Consider the following 20740-nt stretch of genomic DNA (forward strand, 5'->3'; position numbering starts at 1 on the left):
ATGGACATAGATTACTTGTAAGAAAAAATGAAACACTATGTTTAAATAATATGAATTTTAAGGGGGACAAAAGGAAGGGCTGAATCATTCAATCTTAAAATTATAAATTCATAGAATCATCGACGCATATCATCAGAGTGTCAGACTGAAGGGCACCCTGGGGAGCACCGGGCATGAGCCTGGTTCATGGCAGGAACCCCATCTCTCTTTGCACGTCTCTGCTGACGGAGAACTCACCACCTTACAAAGGCAACTTCTATTAAGGAGGGGACACAACTCCCCAGAACAAGCTGTGCCAATGCTAGAATGCCAGGCCCAGGGCTCTGGCCACAGTGGCTCCCTTGCTCCCTCCTCCCAGGTCAGCTGCTGGGCGGGGCTACTCACGGGCTCTGTGTACCACCTCCAGGGCATCCAGTATCTCACTGAGCACAAGCTGCTGACCCCTGATGTCCAGGATATCGCCCAGTTCTTGTACAAGGGCGAGGGCCTCAACAAGACGGCCATCGGCACCTACTTGGGGGAGAGGTAAGGAGGGCGGGGCCTTAGGGAGGCAGAGAATGAGGGTGTGCAGGTGTGCACAGGCGTGGGTGAGGGGATTGTGTGTGCAGGTAAGTAAGGGAATGAGTCATGTTAGGAAAGTCATAACTCCTGGGGTTCAGCGGCCTAACTGATCACACCCCTCCAGACCCTGAACCCAGGGCTGCCTGCCTGCCTTCTTTCCTTCCTTCACTCATTTAGAAAACAAGTAGATATTTTTAGTGTCTACCGTGTACCAGGCAGTGTTCCAAGCCCTGGATTTACACCAGTGAACAAGATAGACAAAACTCCTGGTCGGGGGGCAAGCAGGGGGGTTAAATTGGGAGTATGGGATTAACAGATGCACACTACCATATATAATAGATAAACAACAAGGATTTACTGTGTAGTACAGGGCACTATATTCAGTATCCTGTAATAAACTATAATGGAAAAGAATTGAAAAAAATAATACAGATATATACATATATATGTATAACCAAATCACTTTGCTGTGCACCTGAAAATAACACTGTTGTAAATCAACTATACTTCAGTTTAAAAAAAAAAAAAAAACTACTGGGAATTCCCTGGATGTCCAGTGGTTAGAACGCGGCACTTTCACTTCCATGGGCCTGGGTTCAATCCTGGTCGGGGAACTAAGAGCCCTCAAGTCACGCAGCCCGGCCAAAAACAAAAACAAAACAAAATCAAAAAACTCCTGCCCTCAAGGAGGTACATTCTAATGGGGAAGACAGATCCCAAAATATGTAAAATAAGTTAGAAAATTATAAATTATTTGGAATACAAATAAAGCAGGGAAGGGAGATGAGAAAGTTCTGGGAACCATGCTTCGAAGGCTGTGACTTTAAATAGTGTGGACACAAAGGGTCTCACAGAGAAGGTGAATGTCGACTGAAATTTAAAGGAGGTGAGCATTGTAGCTCTGGGGGAAGAGCATTTCAGGCAGAGGGAACAGTGCATGCAAAGGCCCTGGGGCAGAAGCCTGCTTAAAGAACAGCAGGCTAGTGAGACTGGAAGAGAGAGAGGAAGGGAGAAAGTTGTAGGTGACAAGGTGGGGATCCCTGAGAGAGTTCTGGGCAGAGAAGTGGTCTGAGGGGACCCTTCTGGCTGCTGGGTGGCAGATAGACTATAGGGGACAGGCGTGGAGCTGGGCCAGCAAGCCAGGAACCCTTCCCCCAGGCTCCCCAGAGGACACTCTCCTTCTAAGCAAGCAGGGAACCCAGGTGGCAAAAAAGGCAGCGCTTTCTGATTTCAGATCTGGGAAGGGGAAGGAAATGGGGGTGGGCATTTTCTCTTGATTTTACAGATGTGGACACTGGGGTTTGGGGAGGTCAAGTGGCTTGTGTGGGGTCACCCATGAAGGAAGTGACAGAGGAAGGATTTGGCTCAGGGCAGGCCGTTCTGAAACCAGAGCTCCCCTCCTGGGTGAGGACAGTGCTGGTGAGCCGTCAGGGGGCGGGGCGTCTGCTGTGTGTGGGAGGACATGGACGTGCACACGGGGGCGGGGGGACAGTGATGTGGGCTCAGACAGATGTGAACAGTCCAGATGGTGGCTGGATTCAGAAGGAGGACATCTCTCCCCTCCTTGGCCTACCCCACCTCAACCGTCCCCAGGAGGTGGGTGCCAGCAAATGCCCGAGTGTGTCCCGCCCTCCCTTCTGCCTCCTCGCCAGGGACCCCATCAACCTGCAGGTCCTCCAGGCCTTCGTAGATTGCCACGAGTTCGCCAACCTCAACCTTGTCCAGGCCCTCAGGTGAGTGGTCCAGGGGGCAGGGGCCTGACCCTGGCACGGGAGGAAGGGTTGGGGCATCACCATCCACATGGATAACAGCACAAACAAAGCATCAGGAGAAAGAATGAATAAATGAGGGAACTCCCTGGCGGTCCAGTGGTTAGGACTCAGCGCTTTCATTGCTGAGGGCCCGGGAACTAAAATCCTGCAAGCTGCGTGGTGCGGCCAAAAAAATTTTTTTAATAAATAAATAAATAAACTTAATTAATGACATTATCCCCCACATAGAGCTGAGGTTAGATGAGATAATAGGTGTGGACTGCCTGGATCAGCACCTGGCTCGTTACTACTACTAATTATTATATTACATCATTATTATAATAATATTTAATCATTATTACTATTATGATGCCATTCCCATCCCACTGCTCTTTGGATTAGTGCTTGTTTTACTTATTTTATTAATGCAGCTTAGTGTGTACTGCATTTATTATTACTTATTATTTTCTAATTAGGATATTATTGTTGCTACTCATTTTTATAACAATGGGAGGCATTACAGTATATGCATTAGGAGCACAAGCTCTGGAGCCAGACTGCTCAGTTCATATCCTATCTCTGCTACTCAGCCCTTGGGAAAGTCTCACACACACACACACACACACACACACACACAAAAACCTCTCGTGCCTCAGTTTCTTCATCTGTAAAATGTGGATACTAACAGTACCAACCTCATAGGGTAGTGAGGACTAAATGAGAAAATGTTTAGAATTGGTCCACTGTAAGTGCTTAGTTAAGTCTTGCTGCTGCAGATGATGCCTGGAAAATCAGCTCCTGAGTGGGGGCATTTGTTCTGGGCTTTGATGGATGATTAGGAGTTTGCTAGGCAGAGAAGGAAGAAGCCACCACCATCTAAGCAATGTGGCCTTCCCTCTAACTCCCATGCTTTTTAAAGGAGAGGGGTAGGTTGGGAGTCTCCAACATTCATTCGTTCATTTATTCACCTGTTCATTCTTTCACTCATTCAGCTAGCCTTTACTGAGCAGTTACTGGCTGTCCCAGCTCACCAGGAGATGTGAGAGGAGCAGGCACTGCCCTTGCCCTTGGGGAACTTAGTTGGAAGCTGTGGAAATCACTCACTTCTAAGAAAGGGATGCCCAGCCAAGGGAAGACACTCCCCCAGGGTCCCACAGTCAAATCCCAGGGCCCAGTGGCCAGGCGGGGAGGGGCCTCAGAACCCGGGAATCCACAGGGCTAAGGTGGACTGGGCCGCAAATGGTGCTGGGTCTCAGATGGGCAGTGGGGTGTGCCCGCTCAGCTCCTGTATTCTAGAAGAAAAAGCATTTCTTGGATCCCCCCTGCAGTCTTGGTGCTCAGAATAACAAATTCCACTGACCACCCCCCCCACCCTATGAGCCTAGATGACAGGTGCAGAGTCTCTCATTTACAGGATAAAGAGACTAAGCCTGGGAAACACAGAGCAGCTTATGGTGGGGGGGGATGGGGTACCCCCTAAGCCCCCTCTGAGAGCCTCCCCCACCTCCACTGCCCATGGTTTTGTTCTTCCCCCAGACAATTCCTGTGGAGCTTCCGACTGCCAGGCGAGGCCCAGAAGATTGACCGCATGATGGAGACCTTTGCCACCCGATACTGCCTCTGCAACCCAGGTGTCTTCCAATCCACAGGTGCCAGTGTGGGAGGGGACCCTGCCAGACACAAATCTGCCTTCCGAGGCACCTCGGCCTCTCTACCCCCTCAGGTCTCTCCCAAGCACCCAGACCCTGGGAGCCCAGATCCCCTCATGAACACTCACTACTGAGTGTCAACTCTGTGCCAGGCCCTCTGCTGGGTGCTTGTCAGGCAGAGCTGCCTCAGGGCATGATCCTTGGGAGAGAAGGGAGGAAATAATGGCACAGGGTGCTAAGGCACCAGTGCCTCATCTGAGGGCAGGGATGGGGGACTCAGCGTGTCCAGGCTGGCTTCCCAGAGGTCCTGAGGTCTGAATGGGGTTTTGAAGGATGAATAGGAGTTCTCCAGGAGGTCAAGGGGAGAAATGGCCTTTTGGGCAGGAGTTCTAGTTTGAGCAAAGGCACAGAAGCATGAAACAGCCTGAGCAGGATGCAGGGCGCAAAGGGGTATAGAAAGATATCAGCAAAGCTCAGTCGTCCACATCCCCCAATATGGTGGGCGAAAAGTCATCATGGAAGGCTTGTCCTGGCCTCTTCTCTGGGTCTGAAGATACCATAGCAATAACCAAGTCCATATACTGAGCACTCCCCAGGTGCTAAGTGCTTTACCCATGCAAAGTCATGTAATCCTTACATCCACTCTACAAGCTCATCAGTGTTCTCATCCCTGCAGAACACAGACTCCGAGAAGTGACAGGAGCTTTTCAGCAGTATATCCATGGGCAAGTCCTACAGAGCATTTGCCTACCTTGTAGTTATATATAAATTAGGGATTTGCTTGTTTGTTATCTGTCAGCCCCACAAGTCTAAATGTCTCACAAGGATGGGGACCATACAGATTTTTTCACCAGTGGATCCCCATTCTGTAGCACTTAGGAGGTACACAATAAATATTTGTAGGAAGGAAGGAATTTTAAAGCACCAGATTTGAATCACAGTCTCACTACTTAATTTTGTGACCTTGGACATGTAAACTCACTCTCCCTGTGTCTCAGTTTCCTAATCTGTAAAACAGTGGTGGTAACAGTGCCTACCCCATAGTGCTGTCAAGGGCTGTAAAGAGCTTAGCACAGGGGCTTCCCGGGTGGCGCAGTGGTTGAGAGTCCGCCTGCCGATGCAGGGGACACGGGTTCATGCCCCGGTCCAGGAAGATCCCACATGCCGCGGAGCGGCTGGGCCCGTGAGCCATGGCTGCTGAGCCTGCACGTCCGGAGCCTGTGCTCCGCAACAGTGAGAGGCCCGCGTACCGCAAAAAAAAAAAAAAAAAAAAAAGAGCTTAGCACAGGGCAAGCACCAACATTAGTGCCACTGCTACCAGAGGCAGAATCATTGATGTTCTAGAACATGAAGCTACTTCAAAGTTAAACCTCCTGGGCTTCCCTGGTGGCGCAGTGGTTGAGAGTCCGCCTGCCGATGCAGGGGACACGGGTTCGTGCCCCGGTCCGGGAAGATCCCACATGCCGCGGAGCAGCTGGGCCCGTGAGCCATGGCTGCTGAGCCTGCGCATCCGGAGCCTGTGCTCCGCAACGGGAGAGGCCACAGCAGTGAGAGGCCCGCGTACTGCAAAAAAAAAAAAAAAAAAAAAAAAAACAAAGTTAAACCTCCTAATATTGCAGATGGGGAAGCTGAGGCTCTGGGAACTCAGGTACTTTCCAAGGTCAACCAGAGAGTTGGGGACACAGCTGGACTTCCCTGGCTCTGGACCCAGGGCTTTAAAACATCATAAAGAAAAAAAAAAAATCATAAAGTAGCGATCCCCTCCTTCCCAAACGCTCAGCCCAGCCTCGCTCCCAAGCACATGGAAGTCTGAATAATGGAACAGGAGCGCGGCTCCGGGAGCCCCACAATGCTAATTAGATTACCAAGTGGCACGTGACGAAGCCCTGAACAGTGTTGCCAATAATAAGCATCCTCTGAGTTCCGAGAAGGCAGAGAACAGAGTAGGCAGGGGAGCTGGGAGGGCTCTGTGGGGAGGAGGGCTGGAGCTGGAGCCCAAAGAGGGGGAGGGTTTAAGTGGGTAGAAAGGGAAGAGGAGGCCTGGCAGGGGCCCCAGCAGGAGCAGAAGTACCAGGGTGGGAAGGCACACAGGGGCTGGGAACTGACAGCTGAAGCTTGTTTGGAGCAGGGAGCCCCATAAGAGTGGGAGGCATGGCCAGGCCTCAAATGCCAAGCCGGGAGGGCAGAGTGGACCTTCAGGACATTGAAACGGCCCATTCTTGTTCCCTAGAAGGGATTGGGGCAGGGGAGGGAGGAGTGGCCAGGGCCAAGACTGTGACCGCTGTCCCGTCCCGCAGACACGTGCTACGTCCTGTCCTTCTCCATCATCATGCTCAACACCAGCCTCCACAACCCCAATGTCCGGGACAGGCCACCCTTCGAGCGCTTTGTGTCCATGAACCGTGGCATCAATGATGGCAGTGACCTGCCTGAGGAGCAGCTGCGGGTAAGAGGAGTGTGGCCTCACCCAGCCCCATCCCCAGGCATCCAGGAGGAGCCCGTCCTTAGGTCCATGGCCCAAGAGGGGCTCCTCTAAGATAGGCCGCTCCAGGAGAGGGCGCTGCTGAGACGGCCCTCCCAGGTTGGTAACTGCCTTGAGAGGGACCATCACAAAAGAGGTTGATCCCAAGAAGGGCTTTCCCAAGTGGGCCCATCTTAAGAAGGAGGTCCAAGACTGAACACCCAGGAGGTCCTCCCAGACCTCAGCCTTTAGGGAACTCTGGGCACCCATCATTCACACCTTCCAGAAAGGGTGCCTCACGCAGCCTAGCTCTATTTTTTGGAATCCCAGATTCTTAGACTCTCAGTGGGTCAGGGCTGAAAATCCCCAGACTCTGCTCAAACCCCTCCCTCTTTCAGAGAGGAAGGAACAGGTCTTCCACAGGCTACACATCAGCTCGAGAGTCGAGCAGAACCCAGGTCTCCCATCCCCTCCTCAAACAGCTCCACCCCTGCTACACTGCACCGAGCCCTGTGCCTGGCACGGGGCACCCAGGGATGAGTAAACCCACGTTCAGGGTCTGGTGGGAGGATGATATACATGTGAATTATAACCCTGCATGATTCATGCTGCACTGACCATAGGAGACACAGCTATGGAGACACAGAGGACACTATTATCACTCTCCTGGGAGCAGGGGAAGGGTGCCATCCTGGAAGACTCCACAGAGGAGGTGACTTTTGAACTGGGCCTTGAACGTTGAGTGGGAGTTTGCCCAGAGGAGAAGCAGGGAAAGGACATTCCAGAAAGAGGAACTAGCTAGCACCTGACCTGGTTGGGAAAGGGAGGGGCATCCAGAGTGGCCAGCTGGGTACATACAGACAGTGATGGGCACCGAGGTTGGGCCAGAGAGACCATAGCTTCGAACAACAGCCTCAGGAGTTAGCCTGCTTCCTATGGGCAAAGCGGAGCCAGGAGCTGTTTTAGAAACACAGGAGTGAGATTCAAAGCCTGGCTCTGCAAAAATGAATTGACGGTTCATTTCTAGGACCAGAGACGCCCCAGAACTCAATAGAGCTTCACTTCCCTCCAGGTCAGAGCGCGGCAGGAGGGGAGGAGACTGTGTGAACCCCACCCTGGCAGCTTAGCACCCTGTGTACCTCCGACAGCAGAAGTCTGGTCGGTGGAGGGGAGAGCCTGAGTCTTGGAGCGATTCTGGTGCCCCTCGGTGTTTGAGAACAGCTTCGCCCTTAGCCCATCCCCCTCCTTGGTCCCCAGAGACAGTTTATCCTGGTGGGCGGGGGGCACGACATAAAATGAGGGCTTGAGAGTAGGTTAGAGCTCAGGTCAAGTCCCATCTCCCCGTTTGCCTGCTGGGTGACCTTAAATAATGACTCACCCTCTTGGAGCCACCATTTCCTCAACCAGGAGAACAGGGATAATGATGTCTGCATCACAGAGCTGCTGTGAGTAGTCATTTTAAAACATGTAAAGGGCATAGCCCATGCCAGTACATAGCACAAGCTCTAAATGGTAGCTTAGGTCAGCATTAAGAGTAATTAATAACAATTTAAAATCCCCAGCCCTCAGTAAAATGCCTAAAACGTGAAAAGAATTTGAAAACTGGTAACGCATCTCATTGTGGTACTTGGGGCAGGAAGCTGGGCGCACCTTGTCCAGCAGGTAATGAGTTAACGACTTGCAAGCACCAGTCCTGTGGGAGCTCCCAGGTGCCACTTTATCGCTTCAGCCCCCAAAGAGCCTCCTCCAGCAGCTCCCTCCTTCCGTATTTTTCCCAATTCAAGCCTTTTGTTAATAACAATGCACTGCATTTGTACAGAGCTTGTAACTTTCTTCTCATAGGGCTTTCCGGTCTATTATCTCAATTTAGCTTCAAGCTCTTCCTGGGAGGTCTGGGAAGGGTTTATTATCCTCCTTGGCAGTGGAAAGGGGCAGGCACTGAGCAGGGAAAAGAACAGAGTGTTGGAGTCACAGCCACATCCAAGTCCTGGCTCCCCCATTTTCAAGTTGTGTGACTTTAGGTAAGTGGCTTGACCTCTCTGAGCTCCTGGTTTATAGGATTAGTGTAGGTAAGCTTATAGGATTAGTAAGGTATTTAGCACAGCACCTATGTCGTTGGACTGGCTAGTTAATCCAGAAGCTTCCCAGGACACAAAGTGAACCACACTGGCCTGGTCCTTGCTCTTCAAGGCTTTCACAGGAAGCTGCTCAGGACCGGGGGTCCTCTTGCTTTCTCTTGGGGTCTCATCTTCCCCATGTGTAAAGCAAGGACTCGGCTTTAAGCACCTTCAGGTATTCAGTTTGCAGCTTTGCAGAAGGATTCTCCAGGACACGTAACATTTTTAAGTGACCTGATTTATGAAATTAAATTGACACAGATACATCATCTAAAGAGAGGTCACCCCGTGACCATGAGGGTGCGCAGCTGGGAAAGGCTTCAAAGAGGTGCATGATGGGAGCTGGGGCTCAGGCATGTTGAGCGGGTCTTGCCCTGGCCACCCTGATGGGGACAGGGTGAGTGCCTAAGAAACTCAGCCCAAAGGTACAGGGTGTAGACTCAGAAGATGGGAGATCAGATCCCAGCTCTGCCCTTATGGTTGTGTGCCCTTGAGTGTGAGCCTCAGTTTCTCCATCTGCAAAGTGGGCTGATGACACTGACCTCACATTGTTCTCCTGAGAAGCAGACAAAGCACTTCAAGCACCTGGCACCGCTCACCTTGACAGGGTTGCCCAGAGAGGGAGCCAGGGTAGAGGAGGGGAAGAAACAGAGAGGATAGAAGGAGGGCTTGTCCACTCTCCAGTGTCACAGGTGAAGAAACCGAGGTCCGGGCAAGGGAACAGTCTCCCAGTTCAGGGCATCTTCTTCTGCAGGCAAGGCCGGACCTCCTGGGTTCCTGTCCAAGAGTCTCCATCAGAGCTGACCATATACTGGGCCCATTAAGTCATCTCGACAACCTTAGGCAGCAGGTACCATCCCCAGTTTACAGCGAAGGAAACTGAGCTCCAACAGAGGTAGCTGGCCAAGGGTCTCAGTCTGTGAGGAGTCCAGATTCAAACCCATGTCTGTCTGACTCCAAAGCCCTTCCCTCTGCAGAGACCAGAAAGCAAGATTAGGGGATGGAGATCTTGGCCATGTTTCCCAGCTTCCAGTTTCTTCCTGGCTGGAGGAATCTCAGCTCATATCATGGAAAAGATGAGGGATTGATGGTTGGCTTCAGGCTCGGCTAGATTCAGTTGCTCAGTGAGGTCAGAAGAGCGCAGTCTGGTCTCTCCATCTCTGAGCAACCTCCTCTTCCAAGTTGGCTTCCCTCTTACATAGGCTTTCCCCAAGTTGCAGCAAAGATGGCCTGGGCAGCTCCAGGCTTCTATCTTGCTTTATACTTTAAACTAGAGTCCCAGAATTAAGGTTTATTGAATTAAGGCTTATTGACTGGCATGGGTCACAGGTCCCCCTCTGAACCCATCGCTGTGACCAGTAGGATGAAATGCTCTGATTAGCCAGATGGGAGTCATTTACAGTCTCCTGAAGCCTGGGGGCGTGGCAGGTGGGCAGTGAGTATCAACCCCCCCCCCAGCAACCTGGACAGAAAGTCCAGGTGCAAGGATGTTTTATTACAGGGGGCGGGGGCGGGGGGAGCCTGGGGTTTACAAGGTACAGGAAATGTGGGTGAACTGAGCTGTTTCCCTTGTGGGGGCAGATTGTGTAGGCTGTAGGGCGCCTGCCAAAGCTGCCATGGTGCTCCCTGTGGGTGTCATGAAGGATGAGGCCCTCTCTGTCCCCCTGCTCACCTCCTTGGGCCTTCAGAATATTTGTCTGTGCTGCTTGCTTTGCTGACAAGGCCTTGCTACCACAGATCTTGTTCAACCAGCCACCGCCACTTGGGGAATCCCAGGGCCAGGCTGGGCCAGGGCAGGAGGGGTAAAACGGGGCTTCCCGGCTGCTTTAGGGATGCAGGGGCTCCAAACAGAGAAAGTGGTCCCTGCTCTTCCCTGCTCACCCCGCCACAGCCAGCGGAGCCCACTCCATCAAACCCAGGAAAACCTGCTTCCAGCCGGCACTCTCCTCACCCCATCTCTTACCCCTCCTCCACCCCTAAGCTCCTGGATTAGAAAAGACCTTTAAAAACCAGAAAACACCATTTCTAAAACTTTGGGGAATCGAACAGTACTTGGGAAAATTTTCATTTAAAATTTCAAGGAAACCATCTGAACAGCAGCACAGGCAACTGCAACAGAAGGAAATGATGTCATTATCTCAACGATAGAGACCCAGCATTGTGTCTGGTTTTAGTCAGCAGAATTAGACAATTTAGAATGTTTTTTCCAAACACTCGGAAATCTGGGCAGCTCGTCTATGGAACGCAGTGCCCCACGGCAGGGGGTTCAAAACACACAGGGGTGATCTGTTGCCAACATCCACATCTCTCCCACAGGGAGGTCTTAGCCCTGGCTTGCATACTTCCAGTGACAAGGAACTCATTACCCTACAAGGTTGCTCCTTCCATATTTCAGCAGCTCCAACTTCTAGAAAGTCCTCCATAGAGAACTAAAATCTGCATTCTGAGAAATTCCTACCCCCCAGAACAGGTCTCTGGTCTCTGCCTAGAAGAGGGGGCTTTAAGAGCCTAGGTCAGCATCCCACCTTGAGTCACAACATGGGCAGCCAATCTCCAACTCCCTAGCAGGTCCTCTGTGTCCCCCAACCCACGGTACACCTGGAAGTCTAGCTACTGCACCTAAAAGAAGAGGAGACCCCTTCCCCCTTAGATGTTGTACAAAGAGGCCCTAAATCTGGCTGCTGTGCCCCAGAGTGCGTGTGTGTGTGTGCACGTGCGCACGTGCACACGCACGCACACTGGTGAACATGTGTGTGCATGTACACATCCCAGCCAAGCATCCTGTCTCCGACACTCTCGGACATGGGGGTGATGGACCCTGACTCACTCATCTGACCCTTACGAGCAGTACTGGGTGGTCAGGGTGCAGGTGGGGGCTTCTCCTCATCATCATCTTCCCCTCGACTTGGGGGCAGGGAGGGGCTCTGACCCCAGTGTAGTCCATTTACTCTCCCTAGAACACTGGGGGTCAGCATTGTCCATTTTTCAGATGAAGACAGAGCAGCTCAGAGAGGTTGAGGGATGTGCCCAGGGTCACACAGTCATCAAGTGACCGAGCTGGGATTTCAACCCAGGTGGCCTGACACTGAGCAGGTGCTCTTGTTCCGCCACACGTGTTCTCCTGCCACTGGCTGGGATTCCAGCAGGAAGGTGGGGGATGGGAACCATCAGCGCTAGGTCAGCAAACAGTTGCTAACCTGCTTTAGGCCAGGCCCTGGGGGAGGCTCTGGGGTTATGACACCCAGGCCTTTCCTGGAGGAGCTCCCCATCTACTTGGGGAAGTCAACCTCAGCAAGCAAACTGACAGCAAAATAACTGGCAGCGTGGGGACCATGGGTGAGGCAGCCAGCATGGTCTCTCTGCGGGGCTCACCCCACCCGCTCCATTCTACAATAGCACAGGGGGAGGCATGACATGGGGTTGGGGACAGGGGAGCACCACTGGGCCTGGGGGGACCGGGGAGGTTTTCCCCAAGAAAGCCAGGGACCAAAGAAGAGCTAACAGGAGGGGAAAGAGTTTGCCCAGAGGGCCAGTGACCTGCCCGAGGCCACACAGGCTGGACCCAGGCCCTGGACTGGGATGAATGTCACAGCGGGTCTTTCCCTCCCTTCTCTGGGGGCAGAACCTCTTCGACAGCATCAAGAGTGAGCCCTTCTCCATCCCCGAGGACGATGGCAACGACCTCACTCACACCTTCTTCAACCCCGACCGCGAGGGCTGGCTGCTCAAGCTGGGTGAGAATGTCCTCATGCGCGCTGGGGGACATGCACCGACGTGCCTGCACACTCACGCAACGTGGCTGCCACTCACATGCACTTGACATGCAGCCTCGGGGGTGCAGTCAGGTCAGCCCCAGGTCTCCTGACCCCTGGAGCAGCAGTCTGCCCATCCCATCCGTCCATCTGTCTGTCCTGCGGATGAGGGGACAGTGCGGGAGGGGAACGATAAGCAGGAAGTGGGGACGGGAAGCTGACTGATTCATAGATAAACGCTTCAACCGCGGGTCATTCTTCCTGAAGCGATTCTGAGGAAGCCCAGACCCAGTGAGGTTAGGGCATCTGCCCAGGGCCACACAGCCAGCCAGTGGCGGATTTTGGTGGGCAGAGGGTTGGGTGCCCTTGAAAGACAGAGGGAGGGAGTGTGACAGGATGTGGCTCGGGGAGCCTCCCCTCAATGGGACTAGGGGACACGGAGGGCCTCGGGCCTGCAGAGGGGAGCTGTGGCGTGTGCCACAGCTGCAGCGGCTGGAGGATCTGGCAGGGGAACTGCAGGGCCCGGCCGTATGCTCCGGCCACCCACACACACTCCTGGGCGCCGCCCCAGCAGGGGCAGCCCAGCCAGACACAGTGATCTTCCAGGGCAGGGGAGAACAGACGCCTCGTGCTGGAGCAGGGGTCCTGGCCTGGGGTGCCCATCCAAGCCCTCCATCTCTCCAGACCCACCTCCCAGTTTACCCCCCTGCAGACTGCAGCCTCCTTTCTTGCCCAGCTGACTGTCCTCAGTCCCGGGGAAGCTCTAAGTCACAGATCCCAGCTCCTCCACCCACCCTCAGCCTGAGTTTCCACAGCCGCAAAATGGGGATAATCATCCCTGGGACAGTTAAATGTGTGGGAAGCCAAGCACTTGGGTTCTGGGGCTGGGACACTGGGGTTCGAATCCCAGCTCTGCAGCCAGACCTCGAGCAGATGACTTAGCCTCTCTGCACCTTGGTCTCCTCATCTGTAAAATGGGGTTAATAATGGTCCCCTTCTCATAGGTGGTTATACGGATTAGTAAGTGAAAGTTTTTTGAAACCTCTAGAACACTGCCTGGCAAATGAAAGATGAAAGGCTTAGCATAGTGCCAAGCAGGGAGCGGGCCAAGGCATGAACGGAGGGGTGAGGGCAGCAGGAAGGTGCAGAGAATGACCAGCCTGCCCCAGGGCCTGATCATGGAGCAGCCTGGGTCAGGCAGCTCAGGGGCAGTGCAGGGGTGATAGAGCCACTCAGGTTTTAAGTCAGGAAGGGATAGATAAGGGGGAAGGTGAGGCAGGCAAGGGGTTGGGGGCTTGCTGCTCAGGTGGGGGCCCAGAGGAGAGTGTCTGAGGCCCTGCTCTTCTGTGGAGGGAAGCTCTGGTGGCCCAGGGCAGAGGAGGGCTGACTGACTCCGCCACTGGCTTTCGCAGGCGGCCGCGTGAAGACGTGGAAACGACGCTGGTTCATCCTGACAGACAGCTGCCTCTACTACTTTGAGTTCACCACTGTGAGCCTTACCCTGCCCTGCCACTCCCCCCAAACCCTTTCCAGACTTCCACTAAGCGGTCCATTGACAGAGCTTGGGGCCCCTTGAGATCTTTCGGACCTCCTCCATACCCATTGTACAGATGGGGAAAACTGAGCTACAAAGAAGGGAAAGGGCTGGGCCAAGGTGCAAGGCAGAGCCGGGGCTCTTCCCGTGCTGCTCCCCTGCCCTCTCCAAGGCTGCACAGAGTCGGGGGAGATGGGCACACTCCTCCCTGGGTCTAGGGAGCCCCCAAGGTCACTCCCTGCCCTTGGCTTTGATGCTCCATTTGCAGGTCCTGACCTTGTCTCCCATTCCCCTGCAGGACAAGGAACCCCGGGGAATCATACCCCTTGAGAACCTCTCAGTGCAGGAGGTGGATGACCCCAAGAAGCCAGTAGGTATCGGTATGGAGGCCCGAGGCCAGAGCGGCTGCGGGAATTTCCAAAACAGGGTGGGAGGAGAGGGGGTGCCCATCACACCTTCCGGGCAGCTCAGGGTTGCCTCCGTCTCCCTCCTGGGGCCGTGGATCCTGGGGGCAGGTCGATGGCATCAAGAGGGCCTGGCCTCGCTCTCTCAGAGCTTGCTCCTGACACTGGCTCAGGGACGTCCAGTAAGCCTCTGCGCATTTCTGAGCCTCAGTTTCCCCATCTGTCAACTGGGTATTTTCAGAAGAATCATGGATTTAGGTCGAGCCAGGCACGTAATAAGTTCTCAACAAGAGGGGCTGCAGCTTCCGCCCCTTTGCCTCTCACAGGAAGGCCCGGGGGTCGGGTATGTCCTGCCGCTCATCCAAGCTCTGGTCTTGCCCAAGTGTCTAGGCCTCTCTGAGCCTGCCGGAGAGCCCAGTATAGCAGCCCTTTCCTCCCACCCCTGCCCTGCCTTCACCTGGCCACTTCCCCACAGTTCTGCCTGGAGCTCTACAACGCCAGCTGCCGGGGCCAGAAGATAAAGGCCTGCAAGACAGATGGTGACGGCAAAGTGGTCGAGGGCAAGCACGAGTCCTACCGGATCTCAGCCTCCAGCGCTGAGGAGCGGGACCAATGGATCAAGGCCATTCGGTAATGGGTGGCCAGACTGGTGGGGAGGTGTCTCCTGTCACCTTCCAGAAGCGCCTGCTTCTCTTGGAGCCCTGTTTCCTTGTCTGTAAAGAGGGCTAACTCTAGAATCTCCCTCCTGTTTCTGGCATGCAAATCCCTTCCACACATATTCTGTGAGCATCCCCTCTGGGCCAGCACAGTGCCAGGTCCAGGGCATAGGGGAGAGAGGCACCGCCTTCATAGGGATGGTGGAGCATCACGGGAGATGTTGCATGTAAAGCTCTTTGCCCAGCGCCTGTTAGCATCAGGACCCAAAGTGGCCCTGGAAAGACCTGATGGAGGTGGAGAGGAGGCCTTTCTAGGTGGAACAAGCAGTGCAGGCAAAAACAAGAGGGCACGTCAGGCCAAAGCCACGCTCACCTCCATTTTACAGATGAGGACTGAGGCCCAGAGAGGGGAGGGACTTGCCCAGGGCCACACAGCCAGTGAGGGGCAGAGCCGGGACCGGCAAGCAGTTCTGCTGGTTCCACCTGGGCTCTTGTCACCTGCTTCTGAGAGTCTGATGGGAGCCTGGGGAGGGGTCCAAAGACATTTGGGGGCAAAATTCCCAAGGCTCTCAGACCTCAGCCTCACCCCCTCTGGCCCCGCCCGTGGGACTCTGGGTTAGGCCAGCAAAGCTGGACACACCCTGGCTTGGTCCTTGCTGGGGTCGTCTGGCTTTTCCCCTGAGGCGGGGCAGGCCGACCCCTCCCTGGGATATGGGACTCTTTAAGTCAGCCTGCCCAGCTCTGAAATCTTTTCACCTCCTCTCACTCCAGAGCCAGCATCACCCGTGTCCCCTTCTATGACCTGGTCTCTGCTCGGAAGAAGAAGATTGCCAGCAAGCAGTGAGCTTCCTGGGGGGTGGTGCCCAGCTTCCTGGGAGGTGGTGCCCGGCTTCCTGGAAACCCCGTGACCTGTGGTACCTGGAGACCTACCTCCCACCCCAGGGCACCCTTTCCTGGCCCGCAGACACCCTCCCTCAACCACCTTCACTTCAAGCTGACAGCAGAGGGGAGGAAGGGCTCAAGAAAGAGGGTGGGTGGGAACCACCGAGGGCTCAAAGCCTGACCATGAGGCCGCTGGCCCTGGATACCCAGGAAAGGCCCCGCCCCAGCCCCAAGTCCACCGCAGTAAAGGGTGAGGAAGGCAGCCCAGAACCCGGCACCCCGCCCTCTCTCTGGGGCTCAGTTTCCTCTCCTGTCAGACGTCTCCTTGCCCTCTGAAATGCTGTCAGCCCTCAGAGCAGAAGGGGCCTGCATGCTTCCTACCCTCCGCCATGGTGATGACCCCTCCTTCTGTTCAGGGGGTTTCTCGGCCAGCCCCTCCCCCATCCTCAGCTGGGGCTTGGTCTTCCCGGCCCAAGGGACACACATACACATCTCAGACCCACCGACAAGATCTCTGGGAGACCCAAGAGCACTGGACTAGAAGCCCTGATGCCTCAGTCCCAGTCCCAGCTCTGTCTCCAGTTTGTTGTGTGCCCTCATCCAAGTCACCCTCCTTCTCTGGTTCCTGGAAAAGTGCGATGTTTGGTGAGAAATGTCTTGGCCCTTCTGGCTTTGTGCACTTTCCCCACTGCAACCTCCAACCTGCCAGCAATGGCCCTAGGTAGGTCCCAGCGAGGTGTGAGCTGGCCACCTCCCTCCTCTGAGACTGCTTCCTCTTGGTAGAAGGACAGGATTGGACTGGGTCTCCCAAGGAGCTTCTGGCTGGAGATGTCTGCACCAGAGCTGGAGGGGACTCTGGACTGAAGGCTGCTGGGAGGCAGAGAGCAGAGTGGGCTCCATCCTCAAGGATGTCCATCTTAGAGAATGGGCTGGTGGGACTCCTCAAGAAAATGGCAGACAGCATCCCAGACAGATGTACTCAGGCGGAACTGGCGGTACAATCAAGAAGTCAAGAAGAGGGCTTCCCTGGCGGCGCAGTGGTTAGGAATCCGCCTGCCAATGCAGGGGACACGGGTTCGAGCCCTGGTCCGGGAAGATCCCACATGCCGCGGAGTAGCTAAGCCCATGTGCCACAACTACTGAGCCTGTGCTCTTGAGCCCATGAGCCACAACTACTGAAGCCTGTGTGCCACAACTACTGAAGCCTGCGTGCCTAGAGCCTGTGCTCCACAACGAGAGAAGCCATTGCAATGAAAAGCCCCCGCACCGCAACGAAGAGTAGCCCCCGCTCGCTGCAACTGGAGAAAGCCAGCGCACGGCAACGGAAGACCCAACGTAGCCAATAAAATTAATTAATTAATTAATTAATTAATTAATTAATTAATTAAATCTTTAAAAAAAGAAAATACTAAAAAAAAAAAAAAGAAGTCAAGAAGAGAGCTTTGTGAGCTGTGGTTAGCAAGAGGGCTACCTGGAGGCAGCGGCCATGCCAGTGAGTGACACAGAAGCTTGTAGCAGAGTCTCAGCTACAGCTTCCCTGCTGGACCACTGCCCAGGGCTCCCGTGGTGGCGAGCAGGGTCCCAGCATCCTGAGATCCTCTGGAGTAGCACCATCAAGAGTGGAACTGACTTCCCAGCCTACAGGCAGGCAGCTCTCCAGGGAGATTCCAGCCTGGAGGAGGATTCCACGAACAGGTTTCTGCTCAGTAGCACTTCTCACCCCATCGCACAGGCCCTGGGGGAGTCCCTGGAGGGAAGTTCCCTGGCAGGAAAGCAGGATATGGGGTTACGTCTGCCCCACTCCCAGCCTGCGTGGGCAAGCGGAGCAAGGTGGATTCCCCCGGGGAAGGGAGGCAACCTCTCCTCCCCTCCACCTCCCACATGCACACATGCACACTCTCCAGGGTGTCAGGATAGAGTAGCTGCCTTGCAGTGGTGAGACCCCTATCTCTGGAGGTGTGCAAGAACCTGGTAATGATATTGCACTGAGGAGCATCTGGTTGGGCGTCTGCAAGAAGAAGCCTTACAGGACGTCTGAGGTCCTCCACAATCAGACTCCATGTCAGCCTGGGAGCTGAGCGCCACCTCTGCTGCCTCGTTTGGCCCCTGAGGGGGCAACCAGGCATCATGGGCTCTGAGGTTCTCTCCTGCCACTGGTTATACACTGGCTGTGTGATCTTAGTCCACTTCCTTCCCCTCTCTGGTCCTCAGCTTCACGCCGCCCACATCATTGAGAGGATGGAATGGGGGATTTTCTGGGCATGAGTGACTGTTCTGGGAATCACTCAGAATAGAGAATAAAGCTCATGATTCAGCTCGTGAGTGGGGCTCTGTCCTGCCTGTGACTACATCTCCCATCCTTGAGCCCACCCTGCCCCTTCACCATCCCTTTCCCAGCCAGAGTGCAGGAGGGCCAGACAGGGAAAAGTGGACACTCCAAGGACCCTGGACCCTCATCCTCTGGGCACTGGGGCTACCACACTGGGCAGATCTCCAGGGGCTGCATTTGTGTCAGGGGTCCCTCAGAGCATGGGCAGGAGTGCACTGGTTCTGCCAAGGCCGGGGGAAAGCAAAAGAACTTTCCAATAGGCTGCACTGTCTAAAGAGAGAAAGAATGCTGCTCAGGAGATAGGTAATAAGCTCCCTGTCTGCAGAAGGATGCAAGTACAGATTGGCTCCAATGATCACTTGGGGTGTTACAGAGGGACTTGAATTTGGTCATCTTCATTTATTTGTACTTTCCACAATGTTTATTAAGTACCTACGGTGTTCCAGGCACTGGTGGAACAAGACAGAATCCCTGTCCACATGGAGCTTACATTTTGATGGTCCTGAATTCTAGGACTCTAGGCAGCACCCTCGGATGTGTAAGGCACTGAGGGGACCCCTACACCTTAACCCAGCCCCCTGCCTGAAATTCCACCGTTGAGTCTCTCCTTGAAGACCTTAAGGTGTTGGACTGATCAACATGCTTTCATTTGGCCCAGGCTTATGGAGCACCTACTATATACCCGCCTCCACACACAGAACCAGAGATCCAAAGATGATCAAGGCAAATCCCTTGACCTCAAAGGGAGCTCAGTCTGCTGGGGAAGACAGGTGCAAATGAGCAGTGACAGCCCAGGCCAACAATTGCCCGTTATATAGAGTGGAGCACAGGGGCTGGTGGAGGGCTGGGCTGGGCTGGCCGGAGAGGCAATCCAAGGGGCTTCACAAAGGAGCTGTGCTTGGGTGTTGGCAATCAGGTGGGAGAAAGGACACACATTTGATATTGCAGTGAGCTCACCTCATGTCTGCTTCTCCCCACCACACACACACTGACTGCAAATTCCTCACATGCCAGACTGTCACTGCTCGGTGCCTGGCACACAGGAGGTTGCACAATAATTCTTGGTTAAACTGAAGTCAACTGAAAAGGCCCTCTGGGGCTCCACATGAGGAGATGCAAATATATGGAGGCGCAGGGAACTGTGGGAACGGTGGTGTCGGGCGGGGGGGCGTGTCTAGAGAGGCGAGCAGGGCCACATCGCAATCTGGTCCAGCTCTGACTTGCTGGCCCAGGACTCCCCTGCTCCCGTGGCCTCTGCCCACCTTCACACCCTTCTGCCACTCTTCACTCTGGGCAGCAGGGGGCTCCCACCACCCGTGGATGAGAGGTTCCACGACGCAGCCAGACCGGAGATGGGACGGCTGCCCCTTTCAGGGATGAGGCCTCAGCCCAGAGTAGAGCCTTGAACTGGGCCTCCTGGAGAGGGATGCACCTGGTCAACTAGGACCTGTGGGCTTGAGCAGGCCCAGACACCCATGGGCACAGATAAGCATGGGCCTCCCCTCTCCCCTCATGCCAGGCACAGTCAGCCCTGCTCAGCCTAGGAGTCGGGATACCCTGGGCTCTGGCTTTCTGGCTGTGGGACCCTGAACTAGTAGCTTACCCTCTCTAGATGCGATCTTCCTCCTTGAAGGGTTCTGACAGGTGAGTTATAGGACACAAAACCTTTACCGGGGACTTCCCTGTGCAAGGGAGTCTCAGACATGGGTACCAGGCAGCCCCTGCCCTGGGATGAATTGAGACTGTTGTGTGTGGCAGGGTGGGTGGCAAGTGAGAAGGTGCCACAAAAGCCACATACTGTAATAGGCCACAGGGGGGCAGTAGTGAGGCCATCCAGAGGCCCTGGGTTCAAGGCCCAACTCTACCCTGTATCTTAAGCAAGTTTCCTAAGCATTCTGAGACTCAGATTTCCCATCTATAAAATGGTAATGATAGAATATATGCAAAATACTTAGAACAGTGTTGAGTACCTACTCAGGGTTACATGCTACTAATATTATCCATCACAAGGCAAACTAGGTACATGCTTTTATGGAGATACAAAACAGGCTGGACCACTGGAGGAGGAAAGATTCAGGGGGGGTTGGGGAGTCATAGATCTGGGTAGACTTCTTGGCAGAGGTGCCCATGTAAGGTAAGATAAATGGAGGCCTGGCTCTTCCAGCCAGGAGGAACCAAAACAAGGATGCTTGATAAGGCAATGTATTTCTGGAACTCCCTTGAGCCCCCAAAACAAGCCCCCAAAGCAAGAGGAAGAAAGGTTGAGGGGAGCTGGGCCCTGCCAGGGGCTGAGCTGTGTGCACGATGCTGTAGTCCCTTGCGTCTCCAAGGCCATCGTGCCCCTTGTCATGAAGCTCTGGCTGGGGATCCAGTAACATGGCTGCTGAACTAGGCCATCACAGAACGAGGGAGAATAAGCTTAGCACCGGATGGCCTGGGGTGGAGCAGGAGGTGGGAAGGGGGACCCCTGCCCAGTGCCTGGGAAGTCGGAGCGCTTCTGGCCTGGAAACGCAGAGCTGGCCCTGGGACCCTGCACCAGGGTGCCCAGGGCCAGGAAATGGGGGGCAGGCAGCCAGGAGTCGAGCGGCAGGTGTGAGAGACCTGGAGAAATTGATTTATTAGAGACGATGAAAGGAGCTAAATA

At 54.4% G+C, this 20740-nt stretch overlaps 1 protein-coding gene across 1 annotated transcript in view; it reads left to right on the forward strand.

The window, feature by feature from the left end:
* CYTH4 (cytohesin 4) overlaps nt 1-18019 on the forward strand; it is a 30904-nt gene extending 12885 nt beyond the window's left edge. The window contains exons 5-13 of the mRNA XM_082635129.1: nt 407-525; nt 2214-2294; nt 3849-3961; nt 6259-6407; nt 12162-12273; nt 13704-13780; nt 14124-14195; nt 14705-14859; nt 15657-18019. Coding sequence (XP_082491255.1) covers nt 407-525; nt 2214-2294; nt 3849-3961; nt 6259-6407; nt 12162-12273; nt 13704-13780; nt 14124-14195; nt 14705-14859; nt 15657-15729 — 951 coding nt within the window. The 3' untranslated portion in view covers nt 15730-18019. The remainder of the gene's footprint in view (nt 1-406; nt 526-2213; nt 2295-3848; nt 3962-6258; nt 6408-12161; nt 12274-13703; nt 13781-14123; nt 14196-14704; nt 14860-15656) is intronic.
* The last annotated feature ends 2721 nt before the right edge of the window (nt 18020-20740 follow it).

This window comes from Mesoplodon mirus (genome assembly GCF_964341445.2).
Source record: "Mesoplodon mirus genome assembly, chromosome: 11".
Lineage (NCBI taxonomy): Eukaryota > Metazoa > Chordata > Mammalia > Artiodactyla > Ziphiidae > Mesoplodon > Mesoplodon mirus.